The sequence below is a fragment of the Antennarius striatus genome, chromosome 16 (genome assembly GCF_040054535.1).
Source record: "Antennarius striatus isolate MH-2024 chromosome 16, ASM4005453v1, whole genome shotgun sequence".
Classification (NCBI taxonomy): Eukaryota; Metazoa; Chordata; class Actinopteri; order Lophiiformes; family Antennariidae; genus Antennarius; species Antennarius striatus.
The window spans coordinates 6,175,872-6,195,288 of NC_090791.1; the positions used below are offsets into that span (position 1 = coordinate 6,175,872).

The 19,417-nt window shown below is 41.3% G+C and overlaps 1 protein-coding gene and 1 long non-coding RNA gene across 2 annotated transcripts; both read right to left on the bottom strand.

Annotated features, from left to right (window-relative positions):
- Positions 1-1,333: 1,333 nt before the first annotated feature.
- Positions 1,334-9,966, bottom strand: rtbdn (retbindin). The gene is made up of 6 exons (XM_068337991.1): positions 9,763-9,966; positions 8,765-8,941; positions 8,564-8,663; positions 7,632-7,760; positions 6,826-6,922; positions 1,334-2,477 (listed from the first exon to the last, which is right to left on the bottom strand). Exons 2-6 carry the CDS (start codon positions 8,922-8,924, stop codon positions 2,130-2,132), a joined length of 834 nt encoding a protein of 277 aa, XP_068194092.1. The 5' UTR covers positions 8,925-8,941; positions 9,763-9,966; the 3' UTR covers positions 1,334-2,129.
- Positions 9,967-12,655: 2,689 nt separating this feature from the next.
- On the bottom strand, positions 12,656-13,592 carry LOC137610239 (uncharacterized). Its single transcript, XR_011038439.1, has 2 exons — positions 13,192-13,592; positions 12,656-13,062 (listed from the first exon to the last, which is right to left on the bottom strand). It is a non-coding gene; the product is annotated as an uncharacterized lncRNA (long non-coding RNA).
- Positions 13,593-19,417: the final 5,825 nt, after the last annotated feature.

Here is a 19,417-nt window from a genome sequence, read left to right on the forward strand (position 1 = left end):
AGAATATTATCTCATCCACTTTACAATTAGTTTTAGAGTTGGCCTTGGAAAAGGTCTGGAGTGGTACTGAAAGGAATTAAAAAGATAAGCTCATTTAATTTATGTCACCATTCGTCCTATCAGCGGAGTGCTGACATCCTTGCATCAGCCTGGATGTGTTCAGCCTCTCATTCTCTCTCAGATGACGACCTTCACAGAGGACAGTTTATTAGCTAACATCATCAAGTAGCTTGGCTTCGCTGTAGAAATAGCTTGCAGACACATGATGGGGCTTCATCGCCTGTCCTCTTAAAATAAAAATGTCATGCAATGTCTGGCTTCATTAAGATGATCAACAGCTCCTCTTGGTTTTCACCTGCAGAGGGCACACATAGTTCCACTGAGGAACCTCCCCAGTAAAATCTAAATATGAGTCACTTTTTATGTGACTAGATAATGGATCATTATGCTGATAACCTCAGTATTGTCGGTTGTTCTCAGTAATATTCACGAGAAGATTGGAGTCTTGCTGTCTGTTCAGCTCCAAAGACTTTCCGAGGCCAAAAGGCATTTATTATGAAAGCGACTGCATAATAGCGCTTAAATAAATGGATATTTAAATTTAAGGCTATTTGAATTTCTCCCTCCAAGCAGTAGTTAGGAAAGGGTGAGACTGAGTACTGACTGTCAGCATGGGAGAGAAGACATGTTTGTCAGGCTGTATCAGTAAATTGGGGGCTGACAGTAGTGAGACGACATTTCATAGATACTCTCTGCCCCCATAATCAGAGCTGGATGTTTTGACATGTCAACCATGCAGTTAGATTTTGTCAGTGTGCCAACATGCAGCTCTCAACGCCGGTTTCTGGGCTTGATTTAATCCGTTATGGACTTGAAGAATACAAAAATATATTCTTTGGCTAATATTACTCTTTCTTTTCCATGAACTGAGGATTTTAAAATATAATTGGTAATATAAGTGAAGAGTTAAGCATTATTTTTACAACTGTTTCTGAAATGACCCCCCCCCCCCTCCATAAACCACCCCAATATATCTACAGTAGTTTTATTTTAGATGACTGGTGGAACCTGGAATGGAGCAAGAAATGAAACTCCATGCTTATATATGACAGGTCTAAGAAATTCCTAATGAAGTAAATAAAATATAGTGTGTCCATCAACAATGTGGCCTGCACAGAGCAGGTGTTCAGGGAGACACCCTTCAGTCCAGGAGCTCCTTGCTCTCTGAGCACAATTGTGTTATTTTTGCGAAGCAGTATCATTTCAGGCTTCATGATTTGTCTTGATATTAAAGTGTTTGAATGCTGCCAAGAAGGAAAAAATGTCAACGCTGTTGTCGAAACGTTGAATTTATTGAGAACATAAAGCACAGACCAAACCATTTCAGCGAGCGCACCATGAATCGGACCAAGCAGCTTCCTTTTTTTTTTCTTTTTACAAACATTTACATGTAGTCGTGCCTTCCTCTAAAAACATGTGACGTTATAAAAGAAACCTCCGCAATAAATCAGTGATGCTCAAACTGGAACCGCCGTGGAGCTGGACCACGGCTCTGTTTCAGAATTAATTCTTGTGTTATGAAAGTTGTCCCTCTATAGTCTTCATCACACAGATCCCTAAAGCTTCAGTTAGTCACCCTCATCTTCACATACCTCATGATGTGCAGGATTAACAATATCACAACAGTAAGACTTGCAGAAAACAGCTGACTAATACACCGATGAGAATCGTCTAGAGGACTGAAGACAGTAGCAGGGTAGTGAAGTATTGATGCACATGCGTAATACTGTTATGTGTATTCCTTCTGTTATGGATGGCATGTTTGATTCATGCACAGCTACAGTAGGACTGATGATAAAAAGGCTGATAAAATACCTTCAAGACTAGAAAAAAGATAGTTATTTAAAAAAAAACCTGGTTGCTAAGATTGTTCAAATAACCCGTCAGACATTTCTCGGAGCGTCTAGACCTACATGTGATGCCAGAAGCAGCAGCATCCAGAAACTACAGGATGTGATGATAACGATAACACGAGCTTACATTTGTGTGGTAAAACGAGTTACATGAGCCAAGTTACGACTCGTTGTCAGACTATAGATGATAATCTCTAATCACACTGGTCTCACTCTCTACAAGCCGCTCCCGCTCCCCTCCACGTCGTCCACCATGATGGAACGTTTACGCAGGACCGAGTTGCCCCTCCTGCTGCCTCCGGGGTTTTGGGGCAGTTTGGTCTGGCAAGGGGCGCGGTACTGAGGCAGGCCGGTCTTGGTGGTGTCCAGCTCCTCCGGGTCGTCCTGCTGGGCTCTGAGGGCGGAGATCACATCCTTGTCCGAGGCGCTGAGGGTCAGGCAGCCGCATGGGCGGCCGCCGTCACCCTCTGCTCCCACGTCTCCGGCCTCCTCCAGTTCATCCTCCACCGTCATGAAGGCATCGCCCCACAGGCTCTCACAGAGATCCCGACCATGCTGGTACATCTACACACACACACACACAGACACACACACACACACACAGCTTCGTGAGCACCATTTTCTACAATGACATCTTATTTTGAGGTAAATGCACACTAGTTGTGAGGCTTCTTTCCAACATTCAACAAGTGTGACCTTTTTTATTCTAAGCATCCACTGGAAAAATTGATTCTGGTCTTCCGGCGCCATGAAACCAAACACCCTGAGCCGGGTGTTGGAATGGGCCCCGAACATCTGGGGCAATGCGGTTTTTATCTGCCACTCTTGCTCTCCTCCAGCCTTGAAAGAAAATGACCGCACAAGCCAAGATCTCCAGGTTTGTGAAGGACTTCTTGAAGACAGTTCTGCAGAACCTGGCGGAATGGGGAGAATGGATCCAAACTAATTGGAAAAGTCACGTCCAGCATCGCATGTGACAGTGAATTCATCCCAGCATTCAGTCTTTACAACGTTTAAATCTGACAAAAACCTCCAATTACTGCCGGCAGCAGCTGTCTGTTTTCTGGAGCATGATGAATCCCAATCTTCTCCAATAAAGACGCAAATACCTGGATTCAAGGGAATTTTGCTCAACGCTACAAAAGAAAAACTCCTCACAAGTCTGCATGGAATCTGCTTAACTGTATGTGGTGCAGACAAGGATGCTATGAGATAGATGGGGAGGCTAACTAGTCCAGATCTGGTGACACACATGACGAGCTTCTCTGTGCTTCAGCCCCCGTTTTCGTATCAGCGGTCATTAAGACGCAGCCAAATCTCCTCATTTAGTCCCACTGCATCCTGCTGTATTGTTCTCTCCTCCTGCTTATTGCTACACTCTCTTTGTATACCTCTCCTATTCTTCCTCTTCCTCTGTAGCACACCCCCCCACCCCCCCGCCGTCTGCTTCCTTTCATCCTCCTGCCTGTTGGGGATTAACACTAAGTCACACTAAGAAAAAGCTGTAATATGTTTACCGTGCTGGAAGGACAAAGGGGATGATGGCCGGTTCTCCCCGCAACATATACTGACTGTCTGACACCTAGGTCTGATCACAACAACAACAACAACAACAACAACACACGCGCACACACACACACACACACACACACACACACACACACACACACACACACACACACATGCACACGCACAGAGGAGAGGGAACATGTCCTTCCCCAGGCAGACGTGATTTGCTGCCAAAACTAATTCAGGCCGAGCACAAGTGGCTTTAGACAACACGGTGTGATTGAATAAGTGCGATACTGAAATGTCCTGCGGCCCCGTCCTGTCCTTCTCCTCCTTATCTTATTCAATTCTGCCCCTCATGGTACAAAACCCCCCCCCACAACATTTCCCCTGGTGTGGAAAGCAAAAGACAAAGAGGAAGGAGGCGTTTCATTGAGCTGAAGATAATAATTATCTTCATTGCAATCATGATCAGAATTAGATTTTCCACATAGCTGACTAGAAATGATCAGTGATGATTTATTAAACAGCTGCAAATTATGAATTCTCTCATGTGTAAAAGTCAGGTCTGACTTTTGTGATATTTCACAACAAAATATAAACACTTCAAATTACAGTGTAATTAAACTGAAACAGCAAACAAATCTCATTTATTCGCTCTGAATAATTTGGTCCTTCAGATGGGGAAAAAGGAAAACAATTTATTGTCAAAATACAAGTCGATGAAAAACTGCAAGAATAAATATGCACAAAGAAGATAAGAAGACAAAGAGGTTAGGGAATGAAATATTTACTGTGTTTATGTTAGAAATAAAACCTGAATTGTGATGCTGGTCTGTTCTAGCGAATGTTTCTGATTTGGAAATTTTACTTAAACATTTCAAATTAAATGAGGATGGAGTTACATTAAATGGAGATATAATTTATGGATCTTCCATCTCTCAGAAACAACTTTTATATCCTGTCACATTAAATAACAAACTTTTCTAAATGGCGAGTTTTTCACCAGTTGAAAAGGGGAAATTTTTAATTTTCTCTCTTTTCAATTTTAGCCTCCGTGTTTAGTGAACATTTGTGAGAGGCTGAAGTAAAGCTTTAAAAAGTCTTCACCCTTTTCCATATATGCTGTGACACACAGGCTGTAAAGTAAAATCTTTTCGAGGTCAAATAGCAGCATAAACACTAAACCTAAATCCATTACATGCTCGGTAATTTAAAGCGTATTTTATAAAAGCATCCAACACAAAATGCAAGCGTTTACACTCTATTCCCTGTACTTTCCCCTTTATCTTTACATAAGTACCCAGTAAATATTTATTATATATATTTACACCGTATGCATGTGTTATCCACACTGTAATTCACAAAAAACCACAATCTATTCTTCGAAGCCACCTGGTTTGGCAAATCACCTCCCCTCCATTAGACCAGGACACAGACATGGACTCTCTGCAGATTTAACCTCATTCCCACAAACTGTGGAGCAGAAAGTGTTTAATGCTGGCTAGCAAATAATCTCACCAGCGAATACAAAGGCGGAGCGAGACTCTCTCTCTGTGTGGGATTTTTGCATGCAGTGGAAGTGAATGCATCTACCTATATGTGCGCTTTTCAAATATATCAGCTCATTTCTATGCAAACTGTCGTCTGCTGTGGTAAGCATTTACAAATCCTGACTGTGTGTATATTTATTCTACACACATCTACATCGTCTTTCTATTTAGTGGGTGTAGTCTTCAGGAGCTGGAGAAAAGACAAATCAGGCTTTTTTCACTTCCTAATGAATTCAGGTGTTGTTTATCATTTCAGTTTGAAGCTGATTAGACTCTTCTACTTCCTGTTTTCATGACAGACGCGTCGGTGAATGTTTGTAGTTTTGCTTTCCTGTGCAGCGTGACTCAGCCCTGAGGTGGATTGAAGCTCTGAGAGCTCAGACTGAGCTGAAATCCCCCATCTTTCCCCATCCAAGGGGGAAAAACACAGAGATGAAGCTCTGCTGCTTTGGCCTCCAAAACTGTGGTGAGGATGGAGCTTGTTTGTTGAATGTGATAACACTCTTTCCTTTTTTTTCTTTTTTTTTTGGCATTCAGGAGCTGCTTAAATCAGTGGGAGCCTAATTTGTGCCATTAGTGGTGCCTCATATGAACGTGTGCCAATAAAAGCATACAAAGCACCAAAATACACACACACACACACACACACACACACACACACACACACACACACACACACACACACACACACACACACACACACACACACACACACACACACTATTCTCTCTTTGTATTTCCTCTTTTATTAAAAATATATCATTTCCAGAAATAATGTAATATCCACCAGAGATCCTTAATAGGACTGCTGTCTGGACAGGTGTGTGTGTGTGTGTGTGTGTGTGTGTGTGTGTGTGTGTGTGTGTGTGTGTGTGTGTGTGTGTGTGTGTGTGTGTGTGTTTCTTTTATTGGTGTCCTTCACTTTCCCCTTCCATATGACAGTGACACACAGAGAGACATGGAAAGAATATAGAGATAAAGGAGGAGAGAAACTGGAACAACAGGAGAAAAGACAGACAGAACGACAGACAGACAGACAGGCAGACAGACAGACAGGCTCTGCCCACTGAAGCAGGAGCAGTCCTTTCATGCTTCAACACTTTGCACCTCCCGGAGGCGTTAACTCTTCACTGACCACACAACACGTCTCCACGGCGATAGAAAGTGACAACACTCCTGGCCTGTCAACGGATTCAAACCCTTGACTTTTCTCCTGCTGATGAAAACCTCAGCCAACGCCTAACCGCCCGCTGCTCACATAGCACATCAATCCATGTTTGTGCTGACTCAGCTGTTCACAGGTCAGCGCTGCATCCGTCACAGGTCGAGGTCTTTAGGATCGTGCAGCAGGACAATATTGATGCAGGTCTATGAAGCTGACCAATGAGACAACACGACCTGCCTCGGAGTGCCTGAAACAGAGCTACACCTTGACTCCTCATTACCATAATCTCTTCAGCTGATGAGGATTCATCAGTCCTGTTCATGAATAGAGTGCAGAGCATAAGTCATATTGAACAGCAGTCTATTCTCCCTCTCAACCACTTCACTCCTTTAATTATAAGTGATTGTCTCTGCCCCCCCCCCCCACCTCCCCAGCAGCAACAGACTCATTCTGGAATGATCTACCCAACGGTGTCCTGCCACAAAAGTGCTGGACAATTATATTGTGATCTGAGTACAGAACTGGACCAGAGGGTTATGGTAAGGAGTTGATAGATTCACACCCGCAGTTGCCTCCCCACCTTTAGCTTTTTACTGCAATCTAATTCAGTGGTATGTTTTTGCTCTTGGTACAACACCGGATCCCACATTATGTCAGCGATCACTCAGAAATGACGGAAGCCTACCTGCTGATACTGAACACAAGTTCCTGTGCAGTTCTGTCCCCTGGGATCTCTGGCCCAGTTACGAGCGCAGGTCATGTCCATCCGACAGGCATCAAACCTGAAGAAACAAACAAATAAATAAAATATCTAGAATAAACATGACTCTCACCTGAATATTTTCTACTTAAGTTTCTGCTCTATACCACAGAATAGAGATTTTGGGAACAAGGGCAGTCAGTCACCCCTGGTGGGGAAAGAACCCGAGGTGGTGCTTTAGTTTGAGGTGGACTGGTGGACTGGGTTCACCTGAGAGGATGGAACCAAACCCCTTGTCATGGACTGGACTCTATCAAGACTCTGGTTGTTCTTCTGGGGGGCTTCAGTGCTCATGGGGGCAGTGACAGCTGACCTGGAGGGGTGTGATGCCTGAACTGTCCATAACAAACTATAAGGATGTCCATAAGTTCACTTGGCACCAACATGCCCACAGCGATCGACTTTGCTGTCCGAACTACAAACATGTGATCTAGACACTCGGGTGAAGAGAGACACTAAGACACTAAGGCTGTTTCCAATTTTGCTGGTAACCCCCCCCCCCCCCGGTGTCTATCAGTCAGGAGCGACATGTATTCATACACCAATTTACAAGAAGAGATTAATAAATGTAACCTAAGGCTTACTTGTGACATGCTGTCTGATCCTATGCTATTTGTTAGACCCTCTGCGACACATTACGATGTTGATTCACCAGCTGGTATTTCCGTTCTCTTACAGATGGACACTGATTTAGATTAAGGTTAACTTGGAAATGCGTTTGGCAGCCTCACCAATCACGACAGAAGCTGTGGCAGAGCGGAACGGCCTGGATGTAGGAGCGGCGGCGGGGATGAGGCCAACGCGCGGCGTCGGGGGAACAACGGTAAAAACACGAAACACGCTTCAGGAAGTCTTCACACCTGGGGAGGGAGAGGGGCTAGTTAGTGCTGACATGAGGGATGGTGTCATCTAGAATTTAACCTTTACTGGCAATGTGAAGGATGACAGCATAGAACAAAAAAGATTAAAATTACATTAAAATTTTAAAAACAGGTGGATCCAGATTTTTACTTTACTTAACTACACTACCACATCCTGCACCACTAAATTCTATATTCCGGACTTTTAGAATCCTTGGAGTAAGAACATAAAATTTGACATACAGTCGTCACAGAATGGATAAATTATATTGCACTGATGCTTCTTAAAACTGCACGAAAGCTGATTATTATTTTGTCTCTTTGGGACAATGGAAACAAGATTCAAACACAACATTGACGAGAGATTCCTATTTGCACAGCATTAGTGATTATTTGACATCTCCTCCCAACCAAACAAAAATGTAAGACCAACATTCAGTCTGATTTTAGTTCAGTGCTTGATGTCGACCATCTCCTGAGGAATATATCTGGCTCTTTGGCAGATAAATGCTTCACTTCCTTCCCTAACATCAGCTGCAACATTTATCTTTAAACTTGTTAAAGGTTGTACGCAAATATCTTAAAAATAGTTAGGCAAGACTGGAATACACTAAAAAGGTTGTCTTGGAGCCAAAAACAATGAGTTGAAAGCTATAATCCTGTGTGGAGCCCAGTCTCTCTGGAGGTTTAACAACCTGAGCAAGCAGTCACAGCATCATTTACTAAATAAAAATATTGATTGTGCGCTTCAAGGTGGAAGTCAAATAGTCCAGATCAGAAGGATGGGTTGGGCTTAGACTTACTGAGAGCTCAGCGGCCCACACTTGTCCCATGGCTCATTCTTATTGATCACAGTGGGATCATGGGAGATGTCCTGGATGTCATCCTCAGTGCAGCAGCTATCTGTCATCAGCAAGGACAAGCCAAGAATGAATCATTTCGACTTCATCTCCCCTTAATCCTCATGATGGGGATAAAAAACCTTTCCGCAGACAGTCACCCACTTTCAGCATACAGCTCACACCCCCTCAGGTGTGCTTCTGGACTGGGCGTGGCCTTGTGTTTGCCGTCTTGAAGACACACCCCCTCTGAGCGGGTTTCACCAATCAGAGCAGTCGCCAAATATGCGTACATCAATATCAGAGGGCGATAGTCGACACCCATCTCTGCCACTACCAAATCTGGAAAAGTTCAGCACAATAGATAACACACACACACACACACACACACACACACACACACACACACACACACACACACACACACACACACACACACACACACTGATCATATATTATATATAAAACATTCTATTTCAAGAAAATGAGCGAGGATGCAGACACATTTTGTTCTCCATGCAAAAATGTACATTAAAATCAGCTTGAATTTGTTTCCTTGCTTGGATTTTTAGGGCATCTACTGAATTAGACTGTTAGATTGAGGTGCTTGTGCTCCTGCTGTGTGGTGACCCAGTAGACAGGGTTAGTCTAATTAGGTGGGACCAGGCGCTGTGCTGAGCTGGGTGACATGCGTACCAGTTTAATCTGACAAGCGGCTGGTTGATGTGGAGCCTGCAGGACGCGAATGAGACAAATCTGTCCGGTAGGACCGCATATGTCTCCGGACAGGTCCTGGTGCCGCACAGCAGAGAGGTCCAGTAAAAATAACCCTTCCACTTTCACTAACCTGAATCAAGTCTGTAATTAATCCCGTTCTTAAACAACCAACCCACAAAATAACACGACTTATTAAAATGCTTTTTTTATTTTTATTTTTTTATTTAAAAGCGTCCCGTTAATTAACACAACGCCAGTTATCATAGTGTCTAACAATTTTTTTAAGAAATTGCGCAGTTGTCTGGAAGAATAATTAAATTACGAGGCAAAAAAACCTTCATGCGTTCATGTGGAGTCTATAAGCGCTCGTTAGTGACTTTACAATGACCTCAACGCACTTATAACGGTATTTCCTTCTGAATGAGTTTGCCTGGCTGTGTTGCTACCTGTCGGTGGGGTAAAGGATGCTCCGTCTCCTCCCTCCGGTCTTCTCCCTGTGCGTCTCCGGTGTTCCGGTGTGGATGGTGCGCCTGGTCGGTGCTCGGTGCTCCGGTGTCCTCCTCCGCCTCTGTCCGTGTGTGATCTCTGCTGCCCGGGGGTCGCTGCTCGCCACTTTGTCACCGGTTTATGCTGAGGGCATTTCAGTCCCTTCCACCAGCCAGCTCACCCCCTCCCTCTTCAACATGCTGGGAAGTCACCCCCCCCCCCCACACACACACACACTTCTCTCTCCCTCTCTTGCACGCACACAAATAGTAAAGACGCGTTAATCTTCCACTGAGATGTTTACCAAATCCTCCTTGTTGACAACCTTCCATGTAAGTATCGACGATGGAAAAACAAATAAAAGGAACAAATACCTAAAAAAAACCCCCAAAGAACACATAAACAGGAATGTAAAATAAATTTGTGCAGAATAACAGGCATGATAATGATTTGAATAACAACAGCTGAAATAATGACGATAAAATAGGGAAAATAGTGAGTCTATAGGATGCAAAAATGTATAAAATCAAATAATAACTGATATTATTATTATTATTATTATTATTATGATTATCATCATCATCTATTGGGACATTTCATGTTAATTATATGCACAAAAAATAGAACATAAAAAGAAGAATTTAATAAAAAAAATATTACGTAGACGCTCTAATAATATAAAACTAGTGATGCATTCATAAAGAGATAATAGAAATGAAGATTGATAAAATATGTCAACATTTTAAATATAGTGCTGTAGTGAGGAAACACAAAGGCAAAGATGAGTTTCATGTCAGTGGAAGGTAATATCTCTCTAAATAGTAACACGCAGAAATAACTTAGTTTCAAGCTTTCTTTGTAAAATTAGTGATCTGGTGTCCCTGATATCTTTAGGAAGGATATTCCATACTTTCAGGACATCAATTCCCTTCCTTCCCTTTCCTGATTTTCTTCCATCTCGTTTGGGATCCTCCAATAAACCAGCAACAGATGATCTCAGTGTTCACGATTGCAAATTGTGAATAAGGGTTAGCAATGTAGCTTTGTCCTGTAGCTCATTAAGAGCTTTGTGTATAAGGAGGATCTCCTTGAAGTAAATCGTTGATGCATCAGGAAGCTGAAACTGGACTAATGTGCTCTTTCCTAACGGCACAAGCTGGACCTATTTGGAATGATTTTGAGAGGATCATTCGCAGGTGGTGCTGAGTCACACCTGTCCTCCTCCGCCGTTATCTCCGTAGGTTGGGCTTCCCCCCCCCCCCAGATGACAGGGCTGGAGGAGGCTGAGATTTGATGCGTCCTGATGTGCTGAAGATGGAACAAAAGCATCTTTGGAAAAAGACATCCTGAACTCACAGGAAAGGTGTTGCAGTTTTCTAAAACACTCCCTGTTGTTTTAAAGAGTTCCTACTTTCATTTCACTCAGTCTTTTCAGTCGCCTGTGTCAGTGGACACACATGAAAAACAAGCCACAAGCTTCCAGCAAGACTACCAAAAGGTGTACTCAGTGAAATGAGCTCATTATTTCTCTTTGATTGCATTTAAAAAAGATCCACACTCATGGTAAAAAGAGGGTTTTTATGAACACATGTGTGCGGTGTGTTTTTAAACCTTGCTCCTAGTTTTTAATCTCACCGCGTTTGGAGCTGAAGTACCAACCTAATCCCTGGCTGTGTGCATCTCTCTCTCCATCCTCTGGTGACCTCCCAAGGGTTTTGGCCACTGAAGAGCAGATGGAAAGTGTCTCGTGGCCTAAAAACGCTCACATAAAACAAGACTGTGAAATTGGTGACATGCCTTTGACATTATTGGTTTCGACAACAGAGGACCACAGAGGGTAAACAAGGAAACCGAGAGACTGACCAACACAGGAACGCAGACTGAGGGCAATCAGGATCAACGGATCAGATTCTTGCTGTCCAAGCCCAACGATGAAATGAGGGCTCATGGTGACCCTGTTGTCCTCCAGACCTGTTTCATAACTGGTGAGGGTCAGCCCCATACAGCACTTTATTTCCTGGGTGAGAGCAGAGGAGCGAGAGGCAGACAAATAGCTCTCCATCTGGTAATTAGAGGAGGAATAACGATATCCTTTGTGTGAGAGCTATTCAGGGAACAGAAAGAGGGGACAAAGTGGGCCATCACTGCTCTCTGTGTACCCCTGTCACGGTTCTCATTCAGCAGAGTTGGTTCACTGCCGGCACTTGAGCCTTTAGGCTGGCCCTCAGCTGCCAAACAGTCTCATCTCACCGATTTCTACATGTTGGAGGTTGATGAGTTGTTCCACTGACCTTGTTTTGCAAGACACTGGAACTGCTTACGTGAAGTTTGGAAATTAAATGTGAGCAGCGATTGTGCAGGAGCACACAGGGGGTATCTATGCAGCTGCCATGTATCATAATGGACAGTAGAACTCAACAAGACAGAATCATAAAGCTGAAAATGGTTACTTAAAACCAAACTGAAGCAAAATAGAAGACGTATGAATGCACGGTTAAAATAGTCTGATAAAACAGGTAGAGTTGAGATATGTGGCTAATAGCTTTATTGTTTAACCACTGGTATAACCCACTGCCTGCTGAATCTGATGGAGACAGTCAGATATATCAGGAGGTTTATTTACATCCCATGCACAGACACCAGAAACTATAATATAAACTTTATTAAAAAGTGTAAAAACTGAAAGTCAAAGTCACTGAACTTTCCTTGACATAAATGTTCCTGGTCAAACACCACAATATCTCCTTATTTTTTATACTGTATATCTTAATGTGTCTCCTACATTGAATTATTGCTGTGTTTTTCATCAAGCATCAAATAAGGACTGAGACATTACAAGTCTGCACACAAGTATGAAATTCATCATTTATTTAGAGACGGTATCCAATCCAACATGGATTAAAAAAAAAAAAAACTGACTTCCTGTACAACACACAGACAGTTGAGCATTACATAATATTGTGAACACATATCTAATCCAATGTCTCACCATTGCATAGACGGTCATAAATTAAACACATTTTTTAAAAAAAAGATGCACACAGAATCATTTGTAGTTCTATTAGCTGGTTGTAAAGCATCCCAATATGTTTCATTCCCATTCTTTCTGATGCATGATGGATAATGTTCAACAACATCACTGATTTGTTCTGTTGATCTGATGGACCGGTCCCACTTTCACTGATCCTTGTGGTTTGCTGTTGTATATCAATAAATAGTGAGGAGGTCCTAGCTCTCCACCCTGTGGTCACACACCAGCACTGCAAACACAGTATTTATGCTCATTCATTTATGAATCTATGACCAATATTGCCAATATTACGCTGTAAAAACCGTACTTTTAATAAATAAACCTAACCAATAGGGGTTGATTTTAGTTTTTTTTTCACCTCTGGTAAAAGTTTCAGTTCTGTTAATGTCAGCTTTCTGCTCTTCATAGTCAGGGAGAAGAAGTCTGGATTGTCGCTAGTTACTGTTTGGTCTCAGTCTTCGTTCCTGCATTCGCTTTCCAAAGTTCATTGTCAGGGTGGCGACAGCATAGGTGGACAGGACCATGATGGTGCTCCCCACAAACTGAGATGTGGCTCCCCGCTGCTTCACGAACCTCCATCCTTGCCTCTGTACATCTGCTGCCTCCATGGTGTGAGCAATGGACTCCATACCTGAGGATAAGACAGACAGCTCCTTCATCTCCTAGAAGTATTGATGAATTCAGATGTCACCGCTCCTGTCTGTGAGGATGGATGGAGTCCTTCTGGTTGTCTTCTTCCACACTCGCTTCTTTATCTACTCGGCCTTGTTTGTACACGTCAAATCCTCATTCTTGATTTGGTTCCAGAATATGTCAACAGTCTGTTGGGAGGCGGCGAGAAGGAACAAGGACCTGTCTGCAGCGCATTGTGTGCAGATGGCAGGCAAGAATAGAAAGAATAGAAGTCAACCAGCTCTGGTATTTCAGCTCCAAGGTCAGCACCAAGCAGAGACTAAATCCTAAACCTTCTGTCTATCTGCCAAGAATTAATAATACAGAATGATATATGCTTTGTTTAAGCCTGGATTGCAGAGCAGATGAAAGCTTTGGTATTGCTCAGCAAAATTCCTTCAACTTGACTCAAAATTAAAATTATTTGATCTTTAGCAATTTAATATGAATCGTCTTATTTACTCGGGAATCTATTTCCTGATATTTTTCAATAAATCAAATTTATAATGTGAAGAGGAGTTTAAAATGAATTATTTTACAGATTTCAAACAGTTTGGTAAGCAAAACCCACAGTTCAATTTGGAAATGAAAGATGTGAATGTGATTGGCAGATGGTTTCCTCATTATAAATTCATATTCATCTGATAAGAAGAATATTTTTCATTATGTATCTCCATTAATTATTATATCATTACCAAATTGTGAATGTCAGCTGTCTGTGGTGACTCAGATAAAATCAGGGTGTTGATAGTAATGATAATCATTCAAAAAGCGTATAGTTCTGAACGTAATTAAAGAACATAATTAAAATTAAATATTTATTAAGGTTATGCAAATTTTTTTTTTAATGTTTAGGTTAAAGAAGGTTTTATTTGTCGGGTTTCAGTGCTTACTCTTAAAAATGTCTTTTGTGGAAGCTCAGAGATTTTATCTATGATTTCAGATTTCCTCCCTCCTAATACAGAGTTTGTTTCTTGAAACTTATTTATTACCTGGAATAAACACACAAATACCTGTGAATTTGGAATATATGTTTGGCAGAGGCATCCTCGTCATTCCGTTAACATCCAGATTGTTTGTGGAGGTTGTGTATCTGTATTTAATTTCCTCTGCTCACATAAAAAGAAACAACTCCTAATGTTTGAGCGATGTGTTTGCAATTCCGGGTAGATTCACCAGGTAAAAGGCAACCTGACAGATTCATGTTTGGACAACAAGCACAAACTCTCTAGATGGATGGAGGATGGATGTCCGGGCAAATATCTGGGTTTGTCCCATAACTCAGCATCTAAAATGACACCTTAGCAGCAGCAGATCAATAGACAAACCTCGCTTTCTTTCTAAAATATTCAGGCAAATGTCATGATTTTAAATTTCTAATATCCCAGACACCCATTGAGACTGATTTAAAGCAAACTCACATCACGTTTGTGTGCATGTAACAGGTCAGTGAAGGTTACCCCAGCATGAAGCTGCAGCTCTGAGCCATGTTTGAGGTGTTGTGTCGTCTTGTGGGACTCTTTGCATCGTTGTAAGAGGCTTGGCTGTGTGTGGAGGTATAAAGTGTCTGAGTGACTAAAAAGGCCACTGGGTCTTTGCCAATTCTGCTTTAAAGCTGCCTAAACATACCATTCAATTAAACACACAAGCACACACACGTACACACACACAACCGTAATGAATTGGTCAACCTGCTGTCTAAAAGCACTTTGCTGTGATAGCATCAGTCTCTTTGTTGACTGTTCCCTCTCTTTGTTGCTTTGTTCAGTAATAATAAATAATAAAACAAAGTTCCTGTCATTTAATTTGTCTCATTTCTTCTTCTTCTTCTTCTTCTTCCCTTTCTGTTCCTCTCCAGACAAGCTGATCCCAAGCAAAGGAAACAGCTTGAGCTCTATAAGCGCTGGTATAGTTTGCATGGCCATAAACCAAAAAAGTCAAAGTTTAAAAATGCATAAATCAGCTTGAAAAATAGGATTCTAGTTTGGTAATGATCTGGTCATGGCCTGAGAGTCATTTTCCAGTTTGGATTCTATCATTGAATAATACCAACACAGAACGTTACAAATAACCTTTTGCACAAATGCAGACAAGTGTGACCACTGGGGTCAAGCCTGAGTACTAAATAAATGCTCTTAAACACATCTTAGTAACCAGGAAGTAATTAGAATTAATGCTTGTGAACCTACATATGGTTATGTTGAAAGTACAGCAAAGCATTGTATAAGAATACATACATCAGACCACTTCTCACTGAGTCACATAAAAACGACTGTATCGCCTCTGATACCGATGGACGTAAAAACCTTTATCTGTTTTTTTGTTTTGTCATTTATTTTTGGTTTACATCAAGACAATTGAATCATTAACCACTGAGGCATTCTCTAGTGCACGTCTTGTTTATAACAGTGTTGTTTAACAGTGTTGTAGGCAGGCTGACACTTTATTTTAGATTTTTTGGTTTATAGTCTATGTAAACTCAAATATGACCTGTTTATGATTTTACCATATACAGAAAACGACCCCTGCTCCATCACGTTTTTTTTTTACATCACTTGCTCCTCACGTGTGTGTGTGTGTGTGTGTGTGTGTGTGTGTGTGTGTGTGTGCTGATGAGTGTGTGATCAATTGCGTGTACTGACCAGAGTGATTGAAATAATCCTCTTATGGTGTCCATTGGTCAGGAGCAGGAGTGTGTGTGTGTGTGCGTGTGCGTGTGTGTGTGTGTGCGTGCATGTGCGTGTGCGTGTGCGTGTGTGTGTATTTAGAGGTGTCCTGCTAGGCCTGGCCCTCAGACAACAGCAGGAGAGGCACCTCCAGATTCAGAATGAGACATGGTGTCCAACCAGGATTACCCACAATGCCTGATGGTGGTGTCTAGTCATCCAATTTGTGACGTCAGTCTGTGGATGTGTGTAATTAAAGATTGTGGTACAAGCAGAGGATAGACAGAGGAAATAAAGAATTAGTGTAATTCCTCCCCTGTTCTACACTAAATAACTCTGACTTAAGATGGAATGATGTCATGGTGAAATTGAACTGTCTTTTTTTGGAGGTTTGCAATCTAAATGATGTAATTCTTTGTGATTATATTAACCTCTACCTTACTTAACTTCTGAAACTTCTGTTCTTTGCTTGCTGGGCTTCAGTCATGCACACGTGTTCTCAGACTGTTAGGTATGATCTACCAGGCGAAAGAGAAAAATATTGCTTATAAGCCCATCTTTTTTGTTCGTTTTACAATTACAACATAAAATACTCATTTTAGACATATTTGTGGAATTTTGGAAAATTTATTATTCATATTTAGCTCAGTATTTTGACCTCTACCAGCTCCTGATGTAAATATCTGCTTCCTTAGCTGCTAAATTCTCCACTATGTTTACCAGTGAGCCTCTGGTTCTTAAGCTATGCCTGTTTTGATTATGGTGACCCAGGGGGGAAGAACAATGAAATAAAAAATGCACTCAGTCAGCAGGACCAAACCCTTATGTGATCCCTTGGTTACGTGCATCAAAGACAGATGTGAAAGCACTGAAATGATTAGGATGATTTTCCCTTGAGTTTTGCTGCAGTAGACCAACGAGCATCAACTCTTATAAAAAAAAAAAACTGAGCATCTGCTCATCTCCAGAGGGATTACAAAATCATTATATAAGAGGATATGAAGGCAGGGTCCCTTCTATGTTCAGCTGCAGCTGAGCACTAGCAGTTCATTCTATAGCCATAATAATGATATGAAACTCAATGAAGTGTCTCCTCATCCAGACTTCCACCTGTGCCTGGCTCTTAGCAGTGAGTTCAGTGTAACCGGTGAGCTAACAGAAATTGATACCCTCTCCAGGCTGTTCACCAGCTCCGTGGTGCCACTCATCATTTTGACAGAGCTGAAAGTAGCAGAAGCATAGCAAAGCAAGCTGTATGTTCTATTTTATTTTTTTATAAGGGTTTTTGTTAGGGTTTTAAACAGCACAGAGACGACAGAACAAAGCAAAGCCATCAGCACTCTGACTGCCAGCCAGATGGCCCTGACGGCACCATTTAATGTTAGAAATAACAGCCTGCTCTCTGGGGCTTTTTTTCTGACTAGATTTATGCATCACACATTCTGCCATATTTCTGTAAAGACAGGCTCAATTTGCACTGTGTTTTTAAAATCCTTTATCAACATTAAAAACATGAAAATATGGAATTTTTTTTTTTTGTTTGAAACCCAGTCTTAAATAAATACTGGTTTTCCTCACAATCAAGTTCTAATATTAGATTGTTTGATCCTCAACACCATCCCACCATTCCTACCAGTTTCTCCCAAATCAGTTAGGTAGGTTATGAGTATCAACAAAAACATCCCAAAAAGCAATAGATAGATGGATAGATATACTTAAATTATTATCCTAAACTGGGAAATTTAGAATTATCCAAATAATAAATAAAAATAAATTACTCCATGAGGATGAACTCTGGCATATTGGTTTTTAGAAATAATAATTCTGTGTTACATACCTAGAGTCACTGTTATACTTACGTACATTGGAGGCTGCAGTAAATACACCTTTAACAAAAGAATCAAACCAGTTAGAACTTTGACCTGATGATGGTGCTAGAGGGAAAGTCAAGAGACTGACAAAATTATGACAATTCATCCTGAGGATGATATGAACATATGAAACTGCCTGCAGACGAGACTGGTGACAAACTAAAAAAAAAAAAAAGATGGTTGTAGAAATCTTTATATATCCATGCAATGGTAGTTGAAATTATTATGTCTGAACTAAAGCCATGGATCATTTGTAGAACAACGCAGCTGCTGTGAATAAAAATGTGTTTTTACCTGTTAAAGTAAAGAGTTGATCAAAATAAAGTCAAACAGCCAATTTGTTTGTCAGTCAAGCCATAAATAATTTGCAGATAGTCTCCCTACTCTTTATGAAAATGGAAAAGAAGTCTTATTCTCTCATTTGAATGCATATCCTTCCTTCCTGCCCATTCTGTTGGATAGGTCAGCGTGGGCACAGTTTGGACATTTGCTGATTTCTCACTGCGTCTGGCGCTGATGAGGTCAGAGCTGTGTGGGCAGCTCTGACCATATGTTACATAAAAACTGTGTGAAAGTCCTAATCCCCAGCAAGGCATTATGCAACGATTTTGCCAAAGAGGCCACCGGTTTGTCAATCCAGCAGTAATATCATGGATGGAAGCATCGTGTAGTAACCCAGCAAGCTAAGTATGCTTGATGTACTGTAGTGCTTTGGCCTTTAGTTTTTGTTTGACCTGTACATTTTATTTTATATATATATTATGTGTTATATTTATTGACATAGATTCTCTATATGTAGCTATTCCCTGGATTAAACTCAAATGCAAGCAATCCGTCGATGAAGATTCTCTTTATTCTACACACAATAATCCTGTGAGGTCATAAATGTCACGAGGATAAGAAATTAATTTGGCCTGAGTGGAAACCTCTTGTATTAAACAAACCACAGTTACCTGACTCTGGATTCATGACCTGAGATAAATCTGCTGTGAACATCCAGAATAAAACCATAGTTTCAGGTCACAGGTTAGAATAACATGTAAAGGGATCTTTAATAAAATCACTGGCAATTTTATCTTCAGTTTTAGTTTTATATTCAACAAAACCTTCAGAAGTACACGCAATCACAAAAATCCAGCAAATGCCGACAAATTAAAAAAAAAAAGTATGTACATATGTATGTTCTTTTGGACATTTGATGACGTCATGAAACGGTTGTTTGGAGGGATGTGATCAATTTTGAGCAGACCCAAACAAAAATAGGGATCTGTCCCGTTCAAATGTGACTTCTTTAAAAACAAGAGTAATGAAAACCTTCCAGCCACTGTGTCTAATTTCTAAAGGGATAAACATGAGCTGAATGGGACGCAGCCCA